Genomic DNA, 21735 nt, shown 5'->3' with positions numbered 1-21735 from the left:
GTTACCCCAAACCATTTTGTGTCAGGTATCATTTAAAGGAATTAGTCTTAGTCCTGCAGAAGCCACTCAACTAACAAGCTGCAGACCGGTGTGAAAAATAAAATTCCCATAAGTATCTTTCAGCAGTTTTTGTCAAATTTGTTGTGTTCTCTGCAGTTGGAAATCCTGCTACTTCCACAGCCTAAATTAATTTTTTAACATGTTTTGCATGATAATTTAAACCAAAGCCAACTCTCACAGCAGATCATTCCCACCCCATTTAAATCAACTCATTTTTTCAAATGCTTTATAAATCAGCCAAAACATGTTTGATAAAGGTTGCAACGTCTAAAGCAACTGGACATTCATTCCATTGATGTAAGCACACCTTTTCTACCTTCTGCTTTCTTTTTTCCCTTGCTACTGTGTCTTATTTTTATTCAAGTCTTATATTTATTCTGCGAACAAATTCCAAAAGGATGTTTCTAGGGGACTTCTATAACAATGTTCTTATCAGTCTCTGTTCCTGCTAGTTGCTTCTCTTCTCCCCCACAGTTAGTGACTCTTTGCAGTCTTCCAACCTACCCTGCTTTATCAACCACAAGGCCAGAATACCCCACATGCACAGCCTCTCTATCTCTTATATTTTCCCTACATTAAGCTAAAATAAAGCATTGGCACATGAAGTAGAGTTACAAACGTATACTTCCAAACCAAGGCCAGCCTACAAATGTAAGTAATGAAACTACCTGCTCAAGGAAGGTAGCACTGGTGATAGCTTCTGCCATATGTTCCTCATCTGATTTTAAAACACATTTGATATTTTCCACCAACTCATGTATGTCAGGGGTCATGCTGCAAGAAGATTGCTCCAGAAAACGTGCCACAAGCAGCTTGGTGTCTATGTAGGACTTGTAGTCTACCAAAGATCGGGGTCTTGACTTCAAAGGTCTTGCTTTCAAACTGTTCCGCAATGTAACAGTGTTGAGTTGTGGTTTTATTTCAGTCTGAGTCGCAGCCTCACAGCTGAGCACTGGGCCTGAAGACAAAGATCAACACAGCAAACAATTTACTTGGTTCAAATACTCTTCAACAAATATCCAATAACACTTCCATACCAATTCAGTGATGAGGCACTACACAATTTAACCAAGTGAAACTTAACAGTCTGGCATGGTAAGGATATTGTTCAAGGCTCTCTTCGTTACTGTGTTTATTCACAGTACAGAGAACACTTGTAAAATAACAGTACATATGCACTATGGCTGAGTGCCTATCATGGGGACAAACACTTCTGTGACTGCTGGTTTTCCATTTTGTGTTGGTCAGCTCCTACTTCTGTTCTGATTGGAGATGGGATGAGTATTTAGTCTTAGTGTTGACATGCAAAGCAGGTTAAACACAGCTTGTGAGTTTTATGACCCTTCCTAGACTTCTATTACTTTTATTTTACTTCCTTTACTTTACTTTTACTACTTTACTTTACTTTACTACTTTTATATTACTTCCTAGACTTCTAGTAACTTTCAGCTATTAACAGATGACTGTTCACAAAATACCTAAAAATAATTATTTCCCAAAGTGACAGCTGGTAATACTACAAAGCAGAAATTTCATTAAAAAAGCCATTCAAAATGACCTTGCAAGGACTAAACAAGGGACACTGTGGCATCAGTTCCACCGCCTTTAGTCTGAATAAAAATCCACCTTTGGTCTAAATAATACTGATTTTCGACCCTGTTAAAACAGTAAGAACACCCGTAAGTCGCTCAAATAGCTCTTCAAAGACCTCATTATTCCAAATACATCACCACCAGGAGCAGATCCAAAATTTTCCAGCAAGAGGAGCACAAGCTAACTTCAAGCAGCTTCCGCTGCTAAGCAGCTGACTTCCCTTTCTGCAGTGGCTGCATATTCAGCTTCCCCATCCAATCTGAATAGGCCTAACACCTTATACATCAGCCCAAACACTTCTGGCTGACAGACTGCCTCTCCAGCAGAAACACACTGCTCTGCTTTCTCTGCTCTGAATAGGCGCAGTGTGTCATTTAACTACTGCTTCAGCAGCAGATTCTCTGGGGTGCTGTGGTGGAAGCTGATAGGAGGAAAAGAGAAAACAGATGATGCAGCGGAGACATGAACATGTTCCATAAAACACTAAGAATACTCCAGCGTTCAAAACGAAAATTACAAACACTCCCCCATTTCTGTTTTGTGAACACCATTACACATCAACAACTACTACAGGGATTCCAACACACTGCAGTAAAAACTGCAAGACTCTGGACTCCTGGATTTTAACTGTGCAGCCACACTAGCAGCCCTTACACAGCAACTGCAGTGGATCACAGACACCTGCCTGCTGCAGATGTTGTTCCTAGAGTTGAAAGCCTACTGAGAAAGTAAGTAAGTAAAGTGAGTAAGTAAGAAAGTAAAACTGAGGTGTTGGCAGCAGTGCATGTGACAAAGCACAGCCTGCTTGGTGTGATGTAGGCACAGCGAGAAGACAGGAGCTGGTATCTGTAGGCAGTGGGTTGAGGGTGCTAACGTAGTCTGACAGATGTGTGCCTAAGGATTTGTTACCTAAGCAAGGACAGAGAAAGTCAAGTCACCTTGTGGCAACTGGCAGTGTAGCACAGGGTCACTTTTAGACCGTTTCTGTAAGGGACTGAAGGCTTTCCTGTGAACTTCCGCAGGCGTGGGGCTGGCAGCTGAAGGTGGAAGGCTCGTTCTGCTGGGAGACTTGGGAATTTCTTCACCTGAATAATCAAGAACAGCAATGGTGAAGGAAAGTAGTTAGAACAAAGCAGATCTGAGGGCATAATCATTTCAGATTACTGATTTTTTTTTTGCTCCCCAAATAGCTATAATGATTGGACACAAAAGCTTAGAAGTACTCGTATGCAACCATCTGCCTGCACTCACCAGAAACACTCCTTTAGTCACTGGTGTTCTGGTGAGGTGTTTTTTAATACTATTCAGAAGAATACATTGATTTCATGACCTTAATGAAAATCCATATTAACTTCACAGGTGTTAAAAGGAGTAAGTGGCAGTAAAGCTGAGTGTGTATTGAAAATTCCCAGTTTGCAATTACCAAGGGCAGCTGGTGAGCACCCCAAGGCCTCAGGAGGTGTCTTCCTATTACAATTGGCTGAGAAACACCTATTTGGCTTGACAGGGTCCCTCCTGAAGCTGGGATGCACTTAGCTTGCAGGCAGCCTTCACTCCCAGTCTGAACTACACCTTGCCTACCCGCCGCAATGGTGGCATCCAACAGAAATGCCTGGCACAGCAGACTGCCAGCATAAACCATAACTTCACTTTTTATTTATAGACTGTTACTCGACATCAGCTGAGACAGTGGGTGGCGTTCCTCTGCCCCGACTGCAGCACAGCTCCTTGCTCTGCCTCTCCCTGCCCCAGGGCACCTGTGCTATCCCAGTGCTCCAGTCTCCTCACTGCAGGGCAGCGCTGTTCTGGCCACGGCCCAGAGCACAGCATCCTTCAGGCTGCTAATGAAGAAAACAAACCAGTACAGACCTGGTACACAGCCACTGATATTAATACAGGGGGAGATACTGCTCAGTGTATTTTCTTTTCTTAAATTCACTGCCCATGCAAAGCTGAGGCACACAGAAGAAATACTGCTTATTATTTCTATCAAAAAATTATTTCTATCAATATATTCTACCTCTCTTGCTTGCACATGAACTCAGCCAGGCTGAGAGTTAAAAGTCACTTTACAGGCCACTTAAAAAAATAAATAAATAAAGAGGGACAAATAAACTAAAAGGATGAGAAGGAGAGCACGATGTGATCAAATCTGCTAGCTTGTGAAGGAAGGTTTTAAATACAAACAATACCTCAAGCAATGCCTTATCACGGCTTTTTTTTTTTTTTTGTAATCTTTTCTGACTCTCCTTTACAACAAGTTGCCTCTTCTATCGTTTTTTCTATGTTCTGTTCTCAAAACTCAAAGCAGGAACCATGCAGCCTCATGTTTGCTATCCTGTATCATTCTGTATATCCGCTGGTTTCTAAGCACCCGGAGAAAGCAACTGCCACTATATTTACAAGAAGGCCTTCAGAACAAAACTTTGTGCTACCACTTTTTTCAATTTCTTTCTGGCCATCACAACTGACGAAATACCAGAAGCATGTGTTGGTTTTCAGCAGTCTTAGTTTGACTGCTGGAGTGTAGGGAAAGTCGAAATAAACTTGTTCAATTACAGTACAGTTTTATGGAAATACAAAAAACAAATCCTAAATCTTTTCTTTGACACTTGCTGACTTCTTGGGCAAGCTATAAAAAAAGCCTTGGTGTGAAGCTAAACGGTTGAAATTGTCCATAGAACACAGTGGCAGGAGAAATAGAGGTTTTGAAGTGCCTTTTCTCTCAATATTCTTGTGGTGTGATCATCGTGCAACTGGATAAACAGCCATTTGTAGCACCAAAGACAATCTGTACAGCAATGGCAAGTTAAAGTGGAAAGTAAAACAAATTTTTAACAGAGTGAAAAAGCTGCCTGTTGTTTACTTGGGAGCCAGCAATATTTTAACTGCAACTGCACACAGCAACAAATAGAAAATTTATGCTGAGAACAGCTTGGAGCAATTTCCACAGTTTTCTGAAACAATGCTGAAAAAAGGAGCATCCACTTGTAGTGCAGCCATGGTGGTACGGCAGTAGAGGCTGAGCCTTCCCACCAATATCCTGTTACATGTTGATGCCCTGTGACAGATGGCAGCAGAGGGGCACTCTGACACAACGACAGCAGACATGGAAGAGCGGATGAAGCAAAGAGATGGCACTGAATTGGCACGCAGTGACATTCACTGAACATTTCTAGAGCCCAACCAGTGGATGTGAGCACAGTGAAGGAGGGGGCGGTGTGTGCAGCAACAGCAACCACAGGTCACATCTACTGGAGCAGAATTTTACCTTACCACAGCATGCAGGCTCTTGTTCAGGGCTGGTGAAAACATACAGCTAACAGTGACGACTACGTTGAAGAACAGTATTTTGTAGCTGAGAACTTCCTCAATGAAATAGTGTTACTGTGCTCTTTCTAGCTATTACAGTTTCCATGGAAATTAATAGGAAGCATTACACTTAGAGCAACCTACATATTCTTTCCTTTTGTTGTTTGCTGTTAATGTGCTTTTTTTTGTAATTCAAGTAATTAATCCCCATTCCTGCTGCCCAATCATAGTCCTGTATCTCTGGCTTACAAAGCCATATGCTGTATGAAATAATTTTGATTGGGCAGAACTGTTCTACAGCAAATTTTAAAATGCTCCTACCTTGAGAGGCCTGCCTGCCACTGGTTTCTGCTGAATCAGCAACAAATTCCTCACGTGCCTCTTGCAGTCCACTTTCCTGGAATAAAACAGAAAAGTTCAGGAACAAAAACCAGCACAATTTTTTCCAGTACTTTTCCAGAACTGCAACATTCACCCAAGAGAATGAACTGTGCAGTGAATGTAACTGCACAGTGACTATGTTATTTCTGTTTCTCTCCACTGTAAAACCGGTGAATTTCTATAATCAATCATTATCATCCAATTCTGCCAATTTCATCCTGCTGAGCAGTTTCAGCAGAAAAAAAAAGCATCTTCTTCAGAACAGCAGCAAGAAGGGATCAGTGAATATGGCAGACTTTGATGTAGTCCCAGATGGGTAGAATACAGTCACAGAACAAAAGCAAAGCAGAAAGGCAGCACAACAGCCCTCAAGGATAACATTCTGCTGCGTTCCCTGCTCCTACATCCATGCTCACATAGTTTTCTACCATGACGCCCAACTGGGAGAAAGCTTTCAAGGTGAGCAGCTGATCTTACTCTTACAGCAGACAGACAGATAACATTTGGAGACCCCTCCGAACCACACCTGCTCAGAGTCAATCTGGTTCACCACAGCTTCGTAAGGAGGAGGTGGATCCAGGGGGCAGAACACTTCAATGCCTTTAATCCTTGCTCCATAAATGTGAGGCAGTGGAATCACATCAGAGCCCAGCACCCTGTAACATACAACACAGAGCCATCAGCACGGCACCTCTTTAGCATGGAAGCAGCTCTGCCAGCACCTTGTGCCTGCTCCAGCTTGGGCTCTCAGTAGCAGCCCCTAACACCCCCCAGAACTGCCAGAGCTGCCAGGGCAGGAGGAAATGGCTGCCAAGAAAGTGCTCCTGCAGGAAGCCACCAGGATTTCTGCCCAGGCAGAACCAAGGCCGAGCCTGCTGCAGGTGCAGCTTAGCAGAGACCAAGGTTTACCTCACAGATCCAAACACGGGTGGGTGTTCAAAACATCGTAACCCTGCTCTGATTGTCATGAACTATTAAATTCCTAATTATAGCTGAAATTCAAGATACTTCTAGTCTCATGTTACATGTTCTGATGCAGCTGCACAGGAAGAGGCTAAAGGCTATTTCTGCAGTGATGCTTGGCTGAGGATATTACAGGCGATCAGTTCACAAAGGCAAATTTGTAACACAAGGCAAATAAACCTCACAGTAAAGGTTACTTCTGAATTTTCACTAAAGAGATCTCAAATACAGCTGAAATCCCAGACCTTTTTCTGCATCATCTTCCTCTCAGGAGGCAGCTCACAAGGGGAAGAATTCAAGAGCATCCTCTGGAGAAACTCTTGTTAGCAAATGCTGCTTTTGGCGCTGGGAAAGTTTGGAGATGGACTGACTGCCAAGGGGAGCTTGTCTGCACAGCCTTCAGAGAAGCCTCTGAATCTGCATGCCTAAGATTGTCTCTGCTTTTCCTTGCATTTTTAGGTACTGACTTGGTCCTGAAACAGGCACCTCAAGCAATCATGCATTTTCTTCTCCAGATCTTTTCCTGCCTTCCCGCCATCAGTGGGATGTGTTCTAGGAGACAGTGCTTTAAGGAGAATCCTTCCCCAGGAGCCTAAGGCTTCTCAAGACACAAAGCAAACAAGAATGGCTACGAGAAGGATACTCATGCCGTGATCTGAAGGGGCAGAGAGAATGGAAATGCCAAAAGAAGGCTTCTTATACAAGAAAGGAATAAAATTTGGGAAAATAAATAAATAAATAAAATAATAAAAAAAGATTTTGGTAGCCAGCCATTACTTTTTTTAAATTTAAAAGATGGCAGAAATATTTCAGCCACCTTCATCTGCCCCAAAAACCTTCAAAACCATCTGAAGCTTTCCAGCAGCTGACATGAATGTTCCTCTGGTGTTATATTTTTCAGTTATTCCACATACATGCTGAGCTTACAGCCGCTGCACCAAATGACCAAACAGATCTTGAACCTTAGTTTGACTTCATTTTTAAACATGAGCTGGTCTACACAGCTCAGTCAGATCTTGAAAATCAATGCTGCAGAAAAATTTTATTGTGTTACATCTCATTAGAGAACATGTAGCCAGAAAAGCATTCCCTTAAGTGCACTCTGTTCTCTGCCTCCTAATTTCCACTTTCCACATCTACAGAACCAAAAGATTTAGGTGCATGTGTGAGGAAACATCAAGTGCCACCCTTGCTGAAATGGTGACACAGGGGTTTGGAAGTGGCATGGGAAAGAGTAGCAAAGGCTATCCCTGGGCACCCACGCAGGGCACTCTGAGCACAGGCAAGGGCCTGTCTTTGCCACCTCCTGCCCTCACACCTCCACCCAGCAGTAGCACACGTCTCTGGGTTCACAGAAATGTCTCTCAACAGCAAGGCCACACAGAGCCACTGAGAAATAAGTGGTGCGGGCTCAGTCTGAGAGCACATCAGATCTGAGAACACACCATGTGAGCAAACACACTAGCACTTCAGCAAATGCCCAATCCCCAAACAATAAATATTTTTAAAATCGACTGAGGTAGATTTCTTGGCCTCCTTCACACTGTAGCTGCCTGGCCCAGGAAGGCAGGTGACATGCATCAGGGTGAAGAAGAGGCCAGGCTGCTCTTCAGCCATCCCACAGCCCATGTCGGGATGAGACACAGTGCCTGGCCTGCTAGGGAAGAAAAGAAGGCTGGACTGCTGCTGTGAATTCTGCACTGCCACATAACTGGCCTCAGTGCCTTCACAGAAGCAGCCCCACTTCGCAAAGCTGTCATCTGTGCTTGGATGTTATCAGCAAGATTTAATGCTGTAATGGGTGAGGCAGCTGCATTATTCCAGACTGCAAAACGCTGAAATACAGCCCAGTGGCTCCTGCTGTGCTGAAAAGACAAACGCTGCTGCATGAAAGATACGACATCAAGGCTGCTGTGCCTGACAAAGACAACAGCCCCTCCCCAGGATGGGAAGCTGTGACAAGCACATTTCAATAGATGCCTCCGCTGCCACAGAGATGGCTACATACACCAGTCTGTTGAACAAGCAAACACATTAGGTGCTAGAACCAACTGTCATTTATCAATTGTTTTCAGTGAGGTTTGGATGGCTTTCTCAGTGTAAAACTGTTTTCTTATCATTTTCTAGGTAATCCTGCAACAGAAACTGTAACTACCTCAGCAAGACCCATGAGGTCGCACGCACTGTTTCTGATGAAGCAATGAAATAAACAAAATGCTCCTGCACACGGCAAAATGTGAGAGTTTTAATGAGTCCAGTGATTCAGTTTGCTTGAGCATCATTCTATCTCTGCCTATGAATATTCAGCCCCACTTGGATAATAAACTAATAAACAAAGCCAGCCCAACAGTTACTATGAAAAGCATGTAACTACTGCAAAATGAAGAGTAACAAAACCCACAAGCCCCCACTGAATTTCAAGAAATACAGAAGCTAGTACATCCAAGTAGGAAGGAAAGAGCATCTGAGGCTTTACCTGCGACTCATTCGTGGAGTAAATGAATAAAATGTTGCAAAATATGATGGAGGTGGCACAGGTGGGACAAAATCTTCAGGGTCTGAAATGCGACCTTGTTCTTCAATTTCTTCTGTAGAAATCTGAGATTCATCCTAATCAAATGCAACTCTGTTAACAAAGCTTCCAACTGAGATCTAACAAATTACTGAACTGTGTAATCTAGTAATAATGTTAGTATGACTGTTTATATCAGGCAGTGCCTTGCACTCACGTACTATGCAGGATCTTCTTGTTGCAAATATCTGTAAGTAACGCAGGGCAGCTGCTATCAAGCAAACTGTGGTGGTGAGAGCATTCAGGGCACAAAGAGCAAAGATAACTTTCTGAAGAACATGAAGATTATGGAAATCAAAAGATTAAATCAAGGTATTTGTAAATGTCAAAAGAAAGAAAAAACAAACATAGAAAACACAAAGATGACCATGACAGTTCTTAGTAAAATATGTGATGCAGACTTCTGCATTCATGACCTCCAGGACTGTAATAATTTGCAAAAGCTTGTTTCGCCCTATAGTGTTTCCTGACAGAGATCAAGGAGGCTTTAATTTACTCAGATGTGATTTGTAGGCCACCTATTCATCCAAGAGTGACAGTCTTCCTCTTAGCTTTTCCATGGGAAATGCAACTGTGAGAAATTACCATTAGAGAAATGTTAAAGCTCTTTTATAGCTGAAGAAGATGCAGCCTTGAAGTTGTATTTTAGTAGTTTGTAAGCTAAGAAGGACTGAGACTACCAAAAGAGATGACAGAGGCCTCTAATCATAAGCCTAACCTTAAGCATCTTTACTCAAGCAGTCTCATCTGAACCAAAATGCAGCTGTGATTGCATAAGGCACAGAACGAACAAGAACTCTATGTTGGATCACCTTGAATGCACTGTTCAAGACCCAGAGATAAGCAAAAAACCCCAAACCTTCTATCAGTATGTAAGACCACAAGATAACAGAATTTTTCACAATAAAATCATCACTTCAACACTGTTTGACCCAATTTCACAACTTTATCAAAGCAGTCATTTTCATCAGCAAACACAGGGTACCTTGAGAAGGACGTGAACAGCACCGCATGACTTCACTGGGTACAGCTTCAGCACATTCTCTTTTTCTGTGCATTTAGCAGGATTAAATTCTTCACAGCAGAAACAAATCTTGGTTTCACCCACAACCACCTTTAAAGAAACAAATAAACCCACTTTTTAAGGTATAAGCTGTTTTACACAACATTTTTAGCTGCATAACACAGAACATGCATGTTAAACTATATCTGGACTGGCATAGAGACTTACGAAGTCAAATTTGTACAGTTCAGCATGCCCAAGATTAATGCATCATAAAGCTCTATTACAAACATCTCTTACCTGAAACAAAACATTAATACACTCAGAACATTTAAATACAACTAATGCTACAGTGACTACTGAACAATTTTACTATCCAACCTCTTGCAAAGACATAGCAGCCTGGAAATTCTTTGTTGACTGACATGTAAACCATGCTATGTTTGGAGTGGATACATCTTCTTTGATTCATGGGTATATTCTGTATCTCTACAAATGGAATGATATCCAAACGGTAGTTTCAACCCAGACAAACCAGTAAGAGTTATATCTGCATACCACTGCTGTTTACAACTTCCAAATTCATATCATTATCTTAGTTTTCAAGTAGAAATTTAATGTTTCTTTGCCACGAGATAATTGCTTGATTAGCTGCCAAATCATAGTTACAGTGTGAAAGGTTTTCAACCTGCAAAAACACAGAGTAATTCATGATTTCAGGAACATCTTTCAACTGTACCTTATGCTGCTTCCAGCAACAGAGTACTCTAAAATTCCTGAAACATTTAACCACCTTGTCTCAAATAACATTAGCAGTTCCCCATGCTGCTTCCATACACTGGTATCAAGTGCTTACAATCTGGAACTCTCACTGCACTAGGCTGACATATTAAGGAACCAAAGACAGCTTTCTGTGAAGCACTGAGTGAAAATTAGCAGTTGAAGATCCTTCCATTAATCCTTAAAAGTTCTGCAAAAAACAATCATCTTTATTACCAACTGATTCTATATCTTCCACTGACTTTCTTCTGCTTCTTACATCACCTATTTGATAAAAATCTTTGCATTATAGTGCAAACTGGATTTTCCTGCAGTAAAAGTGTTCTGAGAATCCAATATGGCTTAACCTACCTTATTTCTTTCACTCACATGGCTTTCACTGCAAGGTATGAACATGTCCCAGCCAGCTGGATTAAAGGGGAAAAACTTCCACCCATGAGCTAACGAGTTAGCGCATTTGTCTTTGTCAAATGACTGTAAAAATCCTTTATGCTCATTCTTAAGTGGTCTTTACATTAAAGGCAGTGCATATTGCTGGCAAGGGGAATTTTTTCGAGATATATTTAGGAACCCAATGCACAGAATTAGCTTCAGACGTTTAACGTCTTCAGACGTTTAAGACAGAGGCCAGCTATCAAGTCAAACAAAACCATTTCTGTGCCAATTATGCTCTTTTAAAACCATTCACAACATACCTTCTGGAAGGATTTTACCTGTGAGAGATAAACAGCTTATGAAGACTCCAGACCTCCAAAAAGTAAGTATTTATAGACAGAGATAATAAAAATACTGCTGTGAATTTCAGTGAGTTTGTTCACAACTGAATTAACTATAGGTCTGAAGGAGCAAGCTGCCTTTTTTAATCCCAACATGCTACATTTTAATTGCCTTACTTGTATCTCAACATTAGAAGATTTTGTGGTCTCAACATGCATAAATATATCAAAATATGCAATAAATCACTGCTCACCAGATCACATCTCGGTAGACTGGACACAAACTGAGCACCCTGACATCCCAGTATAAATCCAGCCAGGTTCAGCAGCACACAGATAACAGACAGCAGAACAAACAGGTTAACCTGAAATAGCAATGCAAAGTTAACACTAGAGGAAACAGAATTTAGAAATCAGTGCAAGGAATCTATGGCAATGTAAATCTCATCCCCAAACCGAAGATAGGAGTCTCCTCTTCTGGGCAATTTCCAAAACTCGCTCAGATTTCACTGAAGTACTCAAACATGTCCTACCTTAATCTAGAAGACTGTTATTCTGAACACCATTATTATTTCTCTTGCCTTACTCTGTATTAACTGTGCAGTAATAAAATGCATGCAACTACTGAAAAGTGAGCTGTTTTCTGGAGCCATCCAACAAGCTCTATTTATGCTCCAGTCCACTTTAAAATGCTTGGATGAACTCCATAGCAAGCAATTTTCTATAGTTCTCCAAAGTATCATCTGAATTGTCCAGATGCCCTAAAAAAACCACCCCAGTAAAATGGGGAAATGCATGTCAAAAATCGTAAAGCATCTTAGAAGTTTTCAAAACTTTTGAAATCTACTGTATGCCATACCCTTTCACTGAATTCACCTCTCAACACGTCTGAATTATTAAGAAAATGGAAGATGCAATATCCCATGACAACACTGATCCTTCACAGAATTTCCAAAGCTATACTGCAGCATAAATTAATGAAAAATATTTGTTAAAGTACAACAAAGACAATTAAGCTTCAGCTTCATGATTTTCTTTCCTCCTGGCTACTGAAGCCTGAAAACCTAGATTCATAACTCAGGCAATACCCTCAGTTTTATAAAGTCCTATAAAACAGCAAGGGCAGGAATAATAGTATCTGAAAAACAACTAGCAGAAGCACTGGATAAAATGAAGTCCTACCTTCGTGTAAGACTTTACAATCTGCAAACCGTGCTTATATGAGGCTATATGGATTTTAAATATAAGTCAGAACTTTTCCTCTCCTAAATTCATACAGGCAAAATTTTCCATATAGGAGTTCTACATATCAGAACAGTATGGAACAGTATGAAACAGTTTGGAAACAAGTAACAGATTAATGTCAACATGTTTACATTTTAAGCAGTTCTCAGTTCTACAAAACAAGTTCTACAAAACAAGTACTAGCTCTTTCATGTCCTTTAAAGATACAAAAGAAAAATCCTTGCTAATCTGTGTGCTCAGATGCCTTTGTACGAGAATGGACTGACATTTTTAATTCAGCAATGACAAAAACCTGCAGAAGAGGTGATCCTGTTGGACACAGGCTCAGTTCTGCTCTAAGCAGCTTTACAGCAGTTCCCACAACTCGGCCTTTCCGAACACACACAGACAGCAACAGCATTACAAGTAAATTTAGCTGATGTACCATGGTTAGCTACCTAGATATCTGGACCAAAAATAAATCAGAGCCATTTCAGCAATTCCATGGGAAAAAAAATCACTCCTGAGCTGAAGAACATTATAATGGAAGCTCATTCTTTAACTTACATCTCACTACTAGCAGGTTTTACTCAAACCTGATCATAATGCTTCTCAGTAGAGGAATGGGACTGTGTTAGACATGCTACAATAAAAATTAAGAGGAACAGCGTTTTCAACTAGCTTTACACGTATCATAAAAACATACCAGAGGGTTTTTTTAACGTTAGGATGCACTTTGAGTGCTATTTGGTTATCTTCAACAACACAGAATTTAATTTGAAAGCCATTCCTTAGGCAGTGCTGAAGTGAATCATACTCTAAAAAGAAGCCAGTTAAAAAAAAAAACAAAACACAACAAAAATACAGCAACAGCACAAGAGGAGGAAAATCCAAATATCAGTCCTCTGCTTTGGTACAGAATCTGTAAAAGAAACAAGCCAGTATACAACTGTAAGCATATAAGTAAACAATCCAGACTTCTATTGTAACAGTTTGCAAAATCTGGGATAACTATCATACTGATCTTTCTAAATTAGACGTGTTAAAATCAAATGATAAAAAGGAAATAACCATTATCATACATACTCAAAAGAAGGATGGTCATCGGTACATTTACATTCTAGTAAATTCTAGCAGACATAAATGAAAACTTTCCTGTTTTTTATTATTTGTAGATCGACTTGTGACTGCAAAATGTAAACCCATTTAAGATGTAGGACATAAAAATGATTCTTCCAACTACAGTTTGAAAAAAATGATCAGGATCCGAGCCACACTTGAGAAGACATTCACATATCTTAGAGGCCAGAAAGGAGCATCCAGCAGAACTTGTCAAGAGAAAATACGCTTGCTAATTGTTAGCTAGCATTTTCAGAGAAAGGCTGAGGTTGCAGGCACTGGTGATGGAGGAACCTCACTCTGGAGGTGATCAGGTCAGCATCTCCTGCTCAGGCTGAGTCTCCTGCTCAGGCAGAGTCCCCAGCAGCCAGCTGCCCAGCATCGCATCTGCCTGGGTTCTGCATGGCCCCACAGAATGCACAACCTCTTCAAGCAGCCTGAGTCCTACCATGACTATCCTCACAGGAAAAAAAATAATTATCTCATGTTCACAGCATTTGGACTGTGTCCAGTCAATGGGCACTACCAAGATGGGTCTGGCTCCCTTTTCTTCACTCCCTTCCACCAGCTATTTATACACACAGAAGTCTCCTCCAGACTCACCAGCCCTACCTCTCAGCCAGTCCTTGCTACAGGCCTTTCTGGCCCTACGCTGCACTTGAACCAGTGTGCCTGTGCTGGGGACCACAGAACAGTGCCCAGTACCCAGATATGTCTCAGTAGCGCTGAGGTGAAGGATTCCCTCCCTTGCCTGCTGGGAAGTCTCCTTCTAATGCAGCCCTGGCCTCCTATGCCACAATCACATTTCACTGACACATGGTCAGCAGCTTCTCTGCACGGGTCCCCAGTGCCTTCTCTGCAGCAGGGCTTCCAACAGAGAGTTCACCAGCACATAATACTGCCTGGAGTGCCTGCGGGGGCAGGACTCTGCATTTCCTCTGACTGAACTTCATGAGACTGCTCTCTGCTCATTTCTCCAGCTGACCAAGTTTGTGTTAACGGCAGCACAACTATTCATTGCATCAGTCACTTCTCTCCACTTTCTACCATCTGTGAACATGCTGAGAGAGCACTCTGTTCCATTGTCTAGATCATTCATTAAGATTTTAAATATCACTGCTGACTGGCCTCTGGTCAGGCTGTGCATCACTGACCACCACCCTCCAGACCCAACTGTTCTTTCAGTTTTCAATCCACCCCACTGTACATTTAACCCACACTTTGCCAGCTGGCTTTATAAATTATATTGTCCTGCAGATGTAAATTAAAAAACCTTCTCCTTCACTACACACCAACAAGTAAAAGCAGGTGGTCCACTTTATTTCAGCAGAAGGACCCACCCATATTTGAACCAGGATAAACATGCTCCTACATTTAGAACAGGCAAAGACAATTGCTCTATTTTAAAAGTCCAAATAGAGGTAACTAGTCTGAACCAAACTGTGTTGACAAAAATAAAAACAACTCAAATTACGGCTTTAGTTTTGCCCACTGCCCCTCATCTTCTGAATGTCAGATACACATGGACTGTGAACAGAACAGCTGCAGAAGGTTCTGGTGAACATCTATATGAATTAAACTCCAGGAAATCGAAGTGTATTCTAATGTCAGAGACAGTATCTACTAATCTCTTGCATGGATGACCTTTTCCACATTAAAAACAAAAACAAAAAAAACCGAACATTCTGCCCTTTGAGAACCCGTCTAAATGGTGTCAGCCAGCCAATTCTGTTTAAGTTAGTGGCACTTTTCTCATTAGCTTCAAAAGCAGCTGCAGCAGCAGCAGGACAAACATACATGATAAGGCCATGACCCTATAATTTATTCTGCACTGGCAGATTTCTTGCTACCCTGCTGCTGCCACTGTCAAAGCCAATGTCTAAATGCCAAGGAGAAATTGCTTTGACTTTTGATATGTACACACATGACTGAGGCACAAGCAGGCACTTAAAAAGTCAGTGAAAGGAAAACACTTGCTGCACAGTCACTAACTCTTATCTGTGCATGTCCTACACATAAGCCTTTTAAGCATCCTTTTAGCAAAATCTAAGTCAATGTATTAACTTTCCATATACACACAGCACCAACAGCAATAATCATATGTAAATTATGTGACCTTACTAATTTCCTATTTGTTGTACCACATGGAGACCTGCAACACAGCTACCAGCATAGCATTACGCTGTTGCTAGCAGAGCCAAGATTTTAAGGAATGAGGAATTCAAGTGAACCTAAACAACAACTATTTTGGTATAAATTCTTGATGTGTATGCAAACAAACAAGCAACAGCAAGTTTACACGCCTTCTGAAAGAAGCCACATTTCTTCAGTTGAAAATAAAACGAAAAGTCCTGTGGAAGTAAGGAGTTTTGGAGTGGACAGGAAGAAATCAGCTTCTGTTCAGGCGCACAATAGCATCCAGCCCAGAACTGTTGATAGCCAATATCCAAACAACCTCAGGAAAAAAAAAAATCCCTTTCTCCCATGAGCACATTTGGGCAAGCATGCACAGGAGGAAGCTTCTCCTCTGAAGCAAAGATCAGAGCACAGGCGGCATAGGCTAACTTCCGCAGTCACTTGACAACTGATACCCAGGACAGATAAGTCTCAGACAATGACAAGCAAGGTAAGATTTCAGAGCCAGGGTTTCTCAGATGCTACGTTGCTGAAGACCACGCTGGCCCTGCAAGAAGGTCCATCAAGAGAGCTGATGACAATTCTGTTTTGCCTCACAGCGTTCCATCCCTGCAACCTGATATTTGCTTCCCATCCTTTCCTGCAGCTGCTCCTCTTTGGACTAATTTTCTCCTGACTGTGGTGCTGGAGGCCTATCATCGTCTCTATCTGATGATCTATCCCTATTCCTCCAGAGGAAATCCCACCACCCCCTCTGTCCTCTCCCATCACCTCTGACTCCTACAAGCACCACCAGCACCTCTGCCTCACAGCTGGGAATAAATCAGCCCTGCTACCCAGGCTCCCTGCCACTGTGGCCTTCGATTGAAAGAGGCAGCTGCCCTCCTCTCCTCTCCACGTCACCTCTCCCTCACCCCCAGCTCTGTCTTCTCAGCACTTTGTGAATTCACTCAGTGAATTTCATTGGACAGTCCCCTAGAGACTGGAAAGTGATAATAAAAATCAAAAATAAGTTAACACAAGGAGTCTCAAGAAACAGCATCAGCGTGTCCCTCCCACAAGCTCATTCCAGGACCAACATCTCCTGGTGGGCACCTTCTGTAGCACCCAGCTGGAACGTGGTTCCACTGCCAGCTGCCAGAGGGAGAGGGCCGCAAGGCTCACCTCTGCCCCTGACTACAGCCTCCTCTGAGAGCTCCCGGTGCACAACAAGGCAAAGTCAAAGTCTATGCAGAATTATCACACCTGGGCAGGTAACAAAGCTGTTTGCGAAATTAAATGTGTTTGAGGGACTCCAGAGGGTACTTGGAGCAGAGAGTCTGAAGAAATCATGGAACCTAACGACAACAAAAAAGAAAGAATAAGCCTGTCCTTATTGATGCAAGGGCCTGTGTAGATTGAGGTACAGCCAAGTTCTCCACACGAACACAACTAAACACTAACAAACTGCTGCAATGCAAAATGTGCTAATTCATACCTTGTGCCTGGAATACTCCCCACTTCTCAGATTTCAAGCACGGGTCTAGCACACATACCCAAAACACCAAATATCTGAGTTCTGCTACAATCTCATACAACCACCTTCACGTGGAAATCAATCCTTTCTGCAAAGCTTATTTGCTACATAAAGGCATTTCTACACTGGGCACCTGCTTGAGCTAGTGCTAGGCGTGCCAGGACAGCCGTGTGATGATGGCTGAGAGCTGGCTCTGTGCTATTTCTGAACAGGCAAAGGCAACAGGGACCTGCTCCAAAAGGCGGCAGAGAGGAAGCCCCGTGGTTCTAAAGCACATTTGCAAGAATCAGGTATGAGAGCCTTTCATGAGAAGCAAAAAGTGGAGGCAGTCACAGCTGGAAATGGGATCTGTTTTAGCCCTGAGTGTGTTCTCCACTTTCATTTATGAACGCCATAACCCAAAGCTGTACGGTCTAACAAGGCACATTACTTAGCTCTTTACAAAACCTGCTTTTGCAACTTACATGGCAGCTGAATGAAAATATTCATTCCAGGAGAAAATATTCAAGATACTAGACTGTGAATGTAATAGAAATGTATCCCAAAATAAATCTGCTTATAGAAACTAACAATCTTTCCTCAACAGACCATAGCCAGTTCAATGTATGACTTCCTGTGAAAGTTAGGTTCCTGTTATTTTTTTAAACTGAAACCCCCATGTACCAGTTAATGCTGGTTTCTTTTCTTTCTTTTTTTTTTTGCATTTAATTATATTGCTTTCAAAAATTGTCTATAACTGCAAATATAAAAAAAGAAAAAAAAATCGTTCAGTATCTTGCGGTCTTAGAAAAAATGTGAAAGGGACCTCAGGAAGTCCTTGGTGCAGCCTCCTGTTCAGTGCAGGGTCAACTCTGAGATCAGAGCAGGAGTTTAATCTCAGGAACCTCCCCATGTCCTTGCAGCACAACATCCTAGGGCATTCTGTTCCCATCTGTTCACCATCCACCCAAAAGATCATTCCACACAAATTCAAGGATGTGGAAGTTTGCTGCTCCTCTATTTCAGTAAAACCAAAAGGGCCCACAAAGTTGATGCAAGGGAGGCGTGAAAGAATTGAAGACTGAACCTCAGACAAAAGGAAACAACAACAGTAAGTGCTGTAGGAAGAGTACAGAACTCATGTAATACCAAATCAGGCACCATCTGCAAGACTTGGGCATTCTGAGAAAGATGCAACTATATTTATTTTCAAGAAAACATAGCCCATCCAGACTGGTAGGCTGAGATCAGGTTTTTCTTTGTATCCAGAGCAGCAGTACAAAAACTTCTTTTGCTCCTGGAGTACCAAGCAACACACCACTGAGAAATGCAGTCAGAGTCTGTTCTCTGATGCTTGGTACATCTCACTGATGGCCACATGGATACCACACACATCCCAAGGACACACTGTACAGAGACAAAACATCTGCTTTATCCTGGAAAAAGGGCATCAGAAGCGATAGTATAGTGAAAACAAAACCTGCAAAACCAAGAAAACCAACCTTCAAATGCTTTTATGCAAATTCCATTTCTGAGACTTTCAGAGCTACCCAGCTTCAGATTTCACTTACAAGCAGGAACAGTTTACACACCCTGCACATTGATTTTTTCCTCTCAGAACAACGTAATGTCAACTGTATTTGAAACACTAACACTGAATACTGTAGGACAGCAGTGCTTAGTTTAGCTCAGCCTGCCACCAGACACTTGCACAGGACAAACGACCACAGCTTTCAAACCAACTATCTCTAAGGTTTAGCAGCACTGCCTCAGAGAGATTATCCCTATTAAACCAGCATTTTCTTGTACCTACATAGAAGGTGTTCTGTGAACAACACCAGCACATCTTGCAGACACGATCCTCTCCTGCCCTTAACAGTCTCCTAAAAGGATTGCAGGATGCACATAAACTCAGCCTTTCATGGCATCTCACCTCTTCAGTAAATATAGCTCTGCAGTCTACAAAAGAGATTCAACAGTACGGTCTTTTTTTTTTCATGGAGAAAGAAGTAGAGTTTTTTAACCAATGACTACTAACAATCTGATAATTCGTTTACATCTTCTGAAAACGCTCACGCAACAAGTTTTAATCCATACTCACCAATAATATCATTGGTCTCTTCCATGTCGTTAGCCCTATGATTCCAGATAAGATTACCTATAACATTAAGAAAACAGCATTACCAAGAAGGTAACGTTCAGAAAACATTGAAAGATTACCTGTAACATTAAGAAAACAGCATTACCAAGAAGGTAACGTTCAGAAAACAGTGCTCAGAAAACACTGTATTTACACAATATTTGCCACTGCTCTGATGGAAAGCATTTTGGAGCGTGAGAGCAGTGCTGAGATGACGCGGGGCACACTCTATAGCAGATACTCAGAGCCTGTGTTGACGAGGTTCTTCACTCGAAAGAGCACCCCATGGGAAAACACAACTGGAACTGAAATTTTTATCTACTGTTTTGCTTCCTCCCAGAAAACGTCCAGAAAGTCACACCAGCAATTCCCATCTCATCAACTGCCAAAAAAAATTAATTTCAACCAAGGACATGTTTTCCTGCTACCCAGCCAGAGAGCCAGCATGCACACAAGGAAAGAGAAAGCAGAAGATCCCCTCCGCAGCAGGTGCTGTTAATCAGACCTGTTGAACCATGGGCTGTCCCCTGTGTCTTCATCTGGCAGCAAGACAGTTAAGGAAGGAGAAAGCACTGCTGTAGAATTGAAGCAAACCACGCACCAGAGACTCCCCACTGGACGAATGGGAACCGAAAGAAAAGGCAAACACATTTTTCAGCTGGTCCTGGGTGCAAGCACGAATTACCCTTAGTTTGGGGGCCTTTGTGACTAAGCCAACTCAGACTGCGCTCCCACCCCAAAGCCAAGCAGGAACACAAAGGGGAAGCTGCCCACTAACGTTTTTAACAAATCCCTCCAGCCGCTTCATTAACCTGACATGACTGATCTGACCTAGCATAACAGGCATACATGACTCGGCCAAAACACCTCCCGGTATCACCACTGCTGTTGCAAAAGCACGTACATAACGCTGCAGTTTCATAACAAACATTTTTTAATTCTCTGAGTGCAAAATAGACACGTGTTTTTGTAACAAAGCACACCAATACTTATAAGAATTGGTGTTTTCCCTTAGGGACACCAACACTGGTTTCATTATGATTAAGATTTAAGATGTACGGAAGGAATGCCTTCCTCAGAGTGTCTTTCCTCCATGCATCACAAGAAGGACGCTGCACCTAAAACGAGAAAAAGGCCATATACATATACATACCCAACGCCAGCCCTCAGCAGCCTCTAGCATCCCACACTGCCTCTGGGATGAGACGTTTCACTCACGCTGCTATGCTCAAAAGACACTTCTGGTAATTTTTTTTAAGGCTGTATATGTTACCGTTCCAGAGCCAGCATGAAAAAAAAAAGATCTTTTTTTTTCATTATTAAAGTAATTGGGCATTTCCAGCTTACATGTGCAGCTTCAGAACATTTTTAAATCATAAGCACAGTACTGTTCGCAGAGTTAAAAGCTCGCGGCTGCCAGAGATCTAAATAAACTCTGATTTGGAGCGAGAAATAAAAGCGAAGGAAAGCAGAAAGGTAAAAGAAAAACGCGAGCGCAGACACCACGCCGCCATCTGGGCGGCTCGGGCTCCAGCCCGGTTAAGGCTGCCCGCGCTCCGGACGTGCCGCCCGGCGCCTAGCCGCACGCCGCTCCGGGCTGCGCTGCGCTCCGCGGCGAACTCACCCGAGGCCCGGGCCCTGCCCCGCCGCTCGGACAGCGGCTGCTGCCCGCGCACTATGCGTGAAGGCGCAGCCTACAACGGAACGCAACAGGAGAGGGAAGTCCCGGCGCTCCTTACAGAGCCGCCAGCAGCGAGCCCGGTGCCCGAACACGCGCCTCGGAGCGAGCGCGCACCGCACGCGAGTCCCGTCCCGCCGCCCGGTGCCGGGCACGTACCGAGGAGCCGGCCCAGAAGGGACACGCGTTCTTCACCTGCGGGGCGCCGCTCAGCGATAGCGCCCCGAAGCTGAGCGCCACCATGCAGCAGCCCAGCACCAGCTGTAGCAGCCCCAGCGACAGCAGCGGCCGCGACGGCAGCAGCCCGGCGCCCGGGGCGCGGCGGGCGGGCGAAGAGCGGGCGGCGGGGCGCGGCCGCGGGCAGCCGACGCGACGGGAGCGGAGCGGCGGCAGCGAGGGCTCGGCGGCCGCGGCGGGCAGCGAGCCCGGCGGCTGAGTCGCGGTGCCGGCTGCCGGCGACCCGGCGGCGAGCGCCGGGACGGGGCAGCAGGAGCCCGGCAACACCACCGGCAGCGACATGAGGGGCCGCCGCCGGCTGGGCCTCGTCTGCCCTCCGTCGCCCC

The 21735-nt window shown here is 43.3% G+C and overlaps 1 protein-coding gene across 4 annotated transcripts in view; it reads right to left on the bottom strand.

The window, feature by feature from the left end:
- The window catches only part of ENTREP1 (endosomal transmembrane epsin interactor 1), a 27947-nt gene extending 6212 nt beyond the window's left edge, over positions 1-21735 (bottom strand). Inside the window, exons 1-10 of one of the 4 annotated variants that reach the window (XM_048931296.1) lie at positions 21332-21733; positions 19456-19512; positions 11635-11745; positions 9867-9995; positions 9043-9150; positions 8786-8919; positions 5873-6002; positions 5287-5362; positions 2592-2738; positions 729-1018 (exon numbers count right to left, since the gene is read on the bottom strand). In XM_048931296.1, coding sequence (XP_048787253.1) covers positions 729-1018; positions 2592-2738; positions 5287-5362; positions 5873-6002; positions 8786-8919; positions 9043-9150; positions 9867-9995; positions 11635-11745; positions 19456-19512; positions 21332-21691 — 1542 coding nt within the window. In that variant the 5' untranslated portion in view covers positions 21692-21733. Of the gene's footprint in view, positions 1-728; positions 1019-2591; positions 2739-5286; positions 5363-5872; positions 6003-8785; positions 8920-9042; positions 9151-9866; positions 9996-11634; positions 11746-19455; positions 19513-19574; positions 20588-20647; positions 21039-21331 lie in introns of those variants that run through there. The other 3 variants (XM_048931299.1, XM_048931300.1, XM_048931297.1) reach the window with 3 other exon arrangements.

This window comes from Lagopus muta, chromosome Z (assembly GCF_023343835.1).
Source record: "Lagopus muta isolate bLagMut1 chromosome Z, bLagMut1 primary, whole genome shotgun sequence".
Lineage (NCBI taxonomy): Eukaryota > Metazoa > Chordata > Aves > Galliformes > Phasianidae > Lagopus > Lagopus muta.
This window is presented reverse-complemented; position numbering and strand designations above follow the sequence as displayed.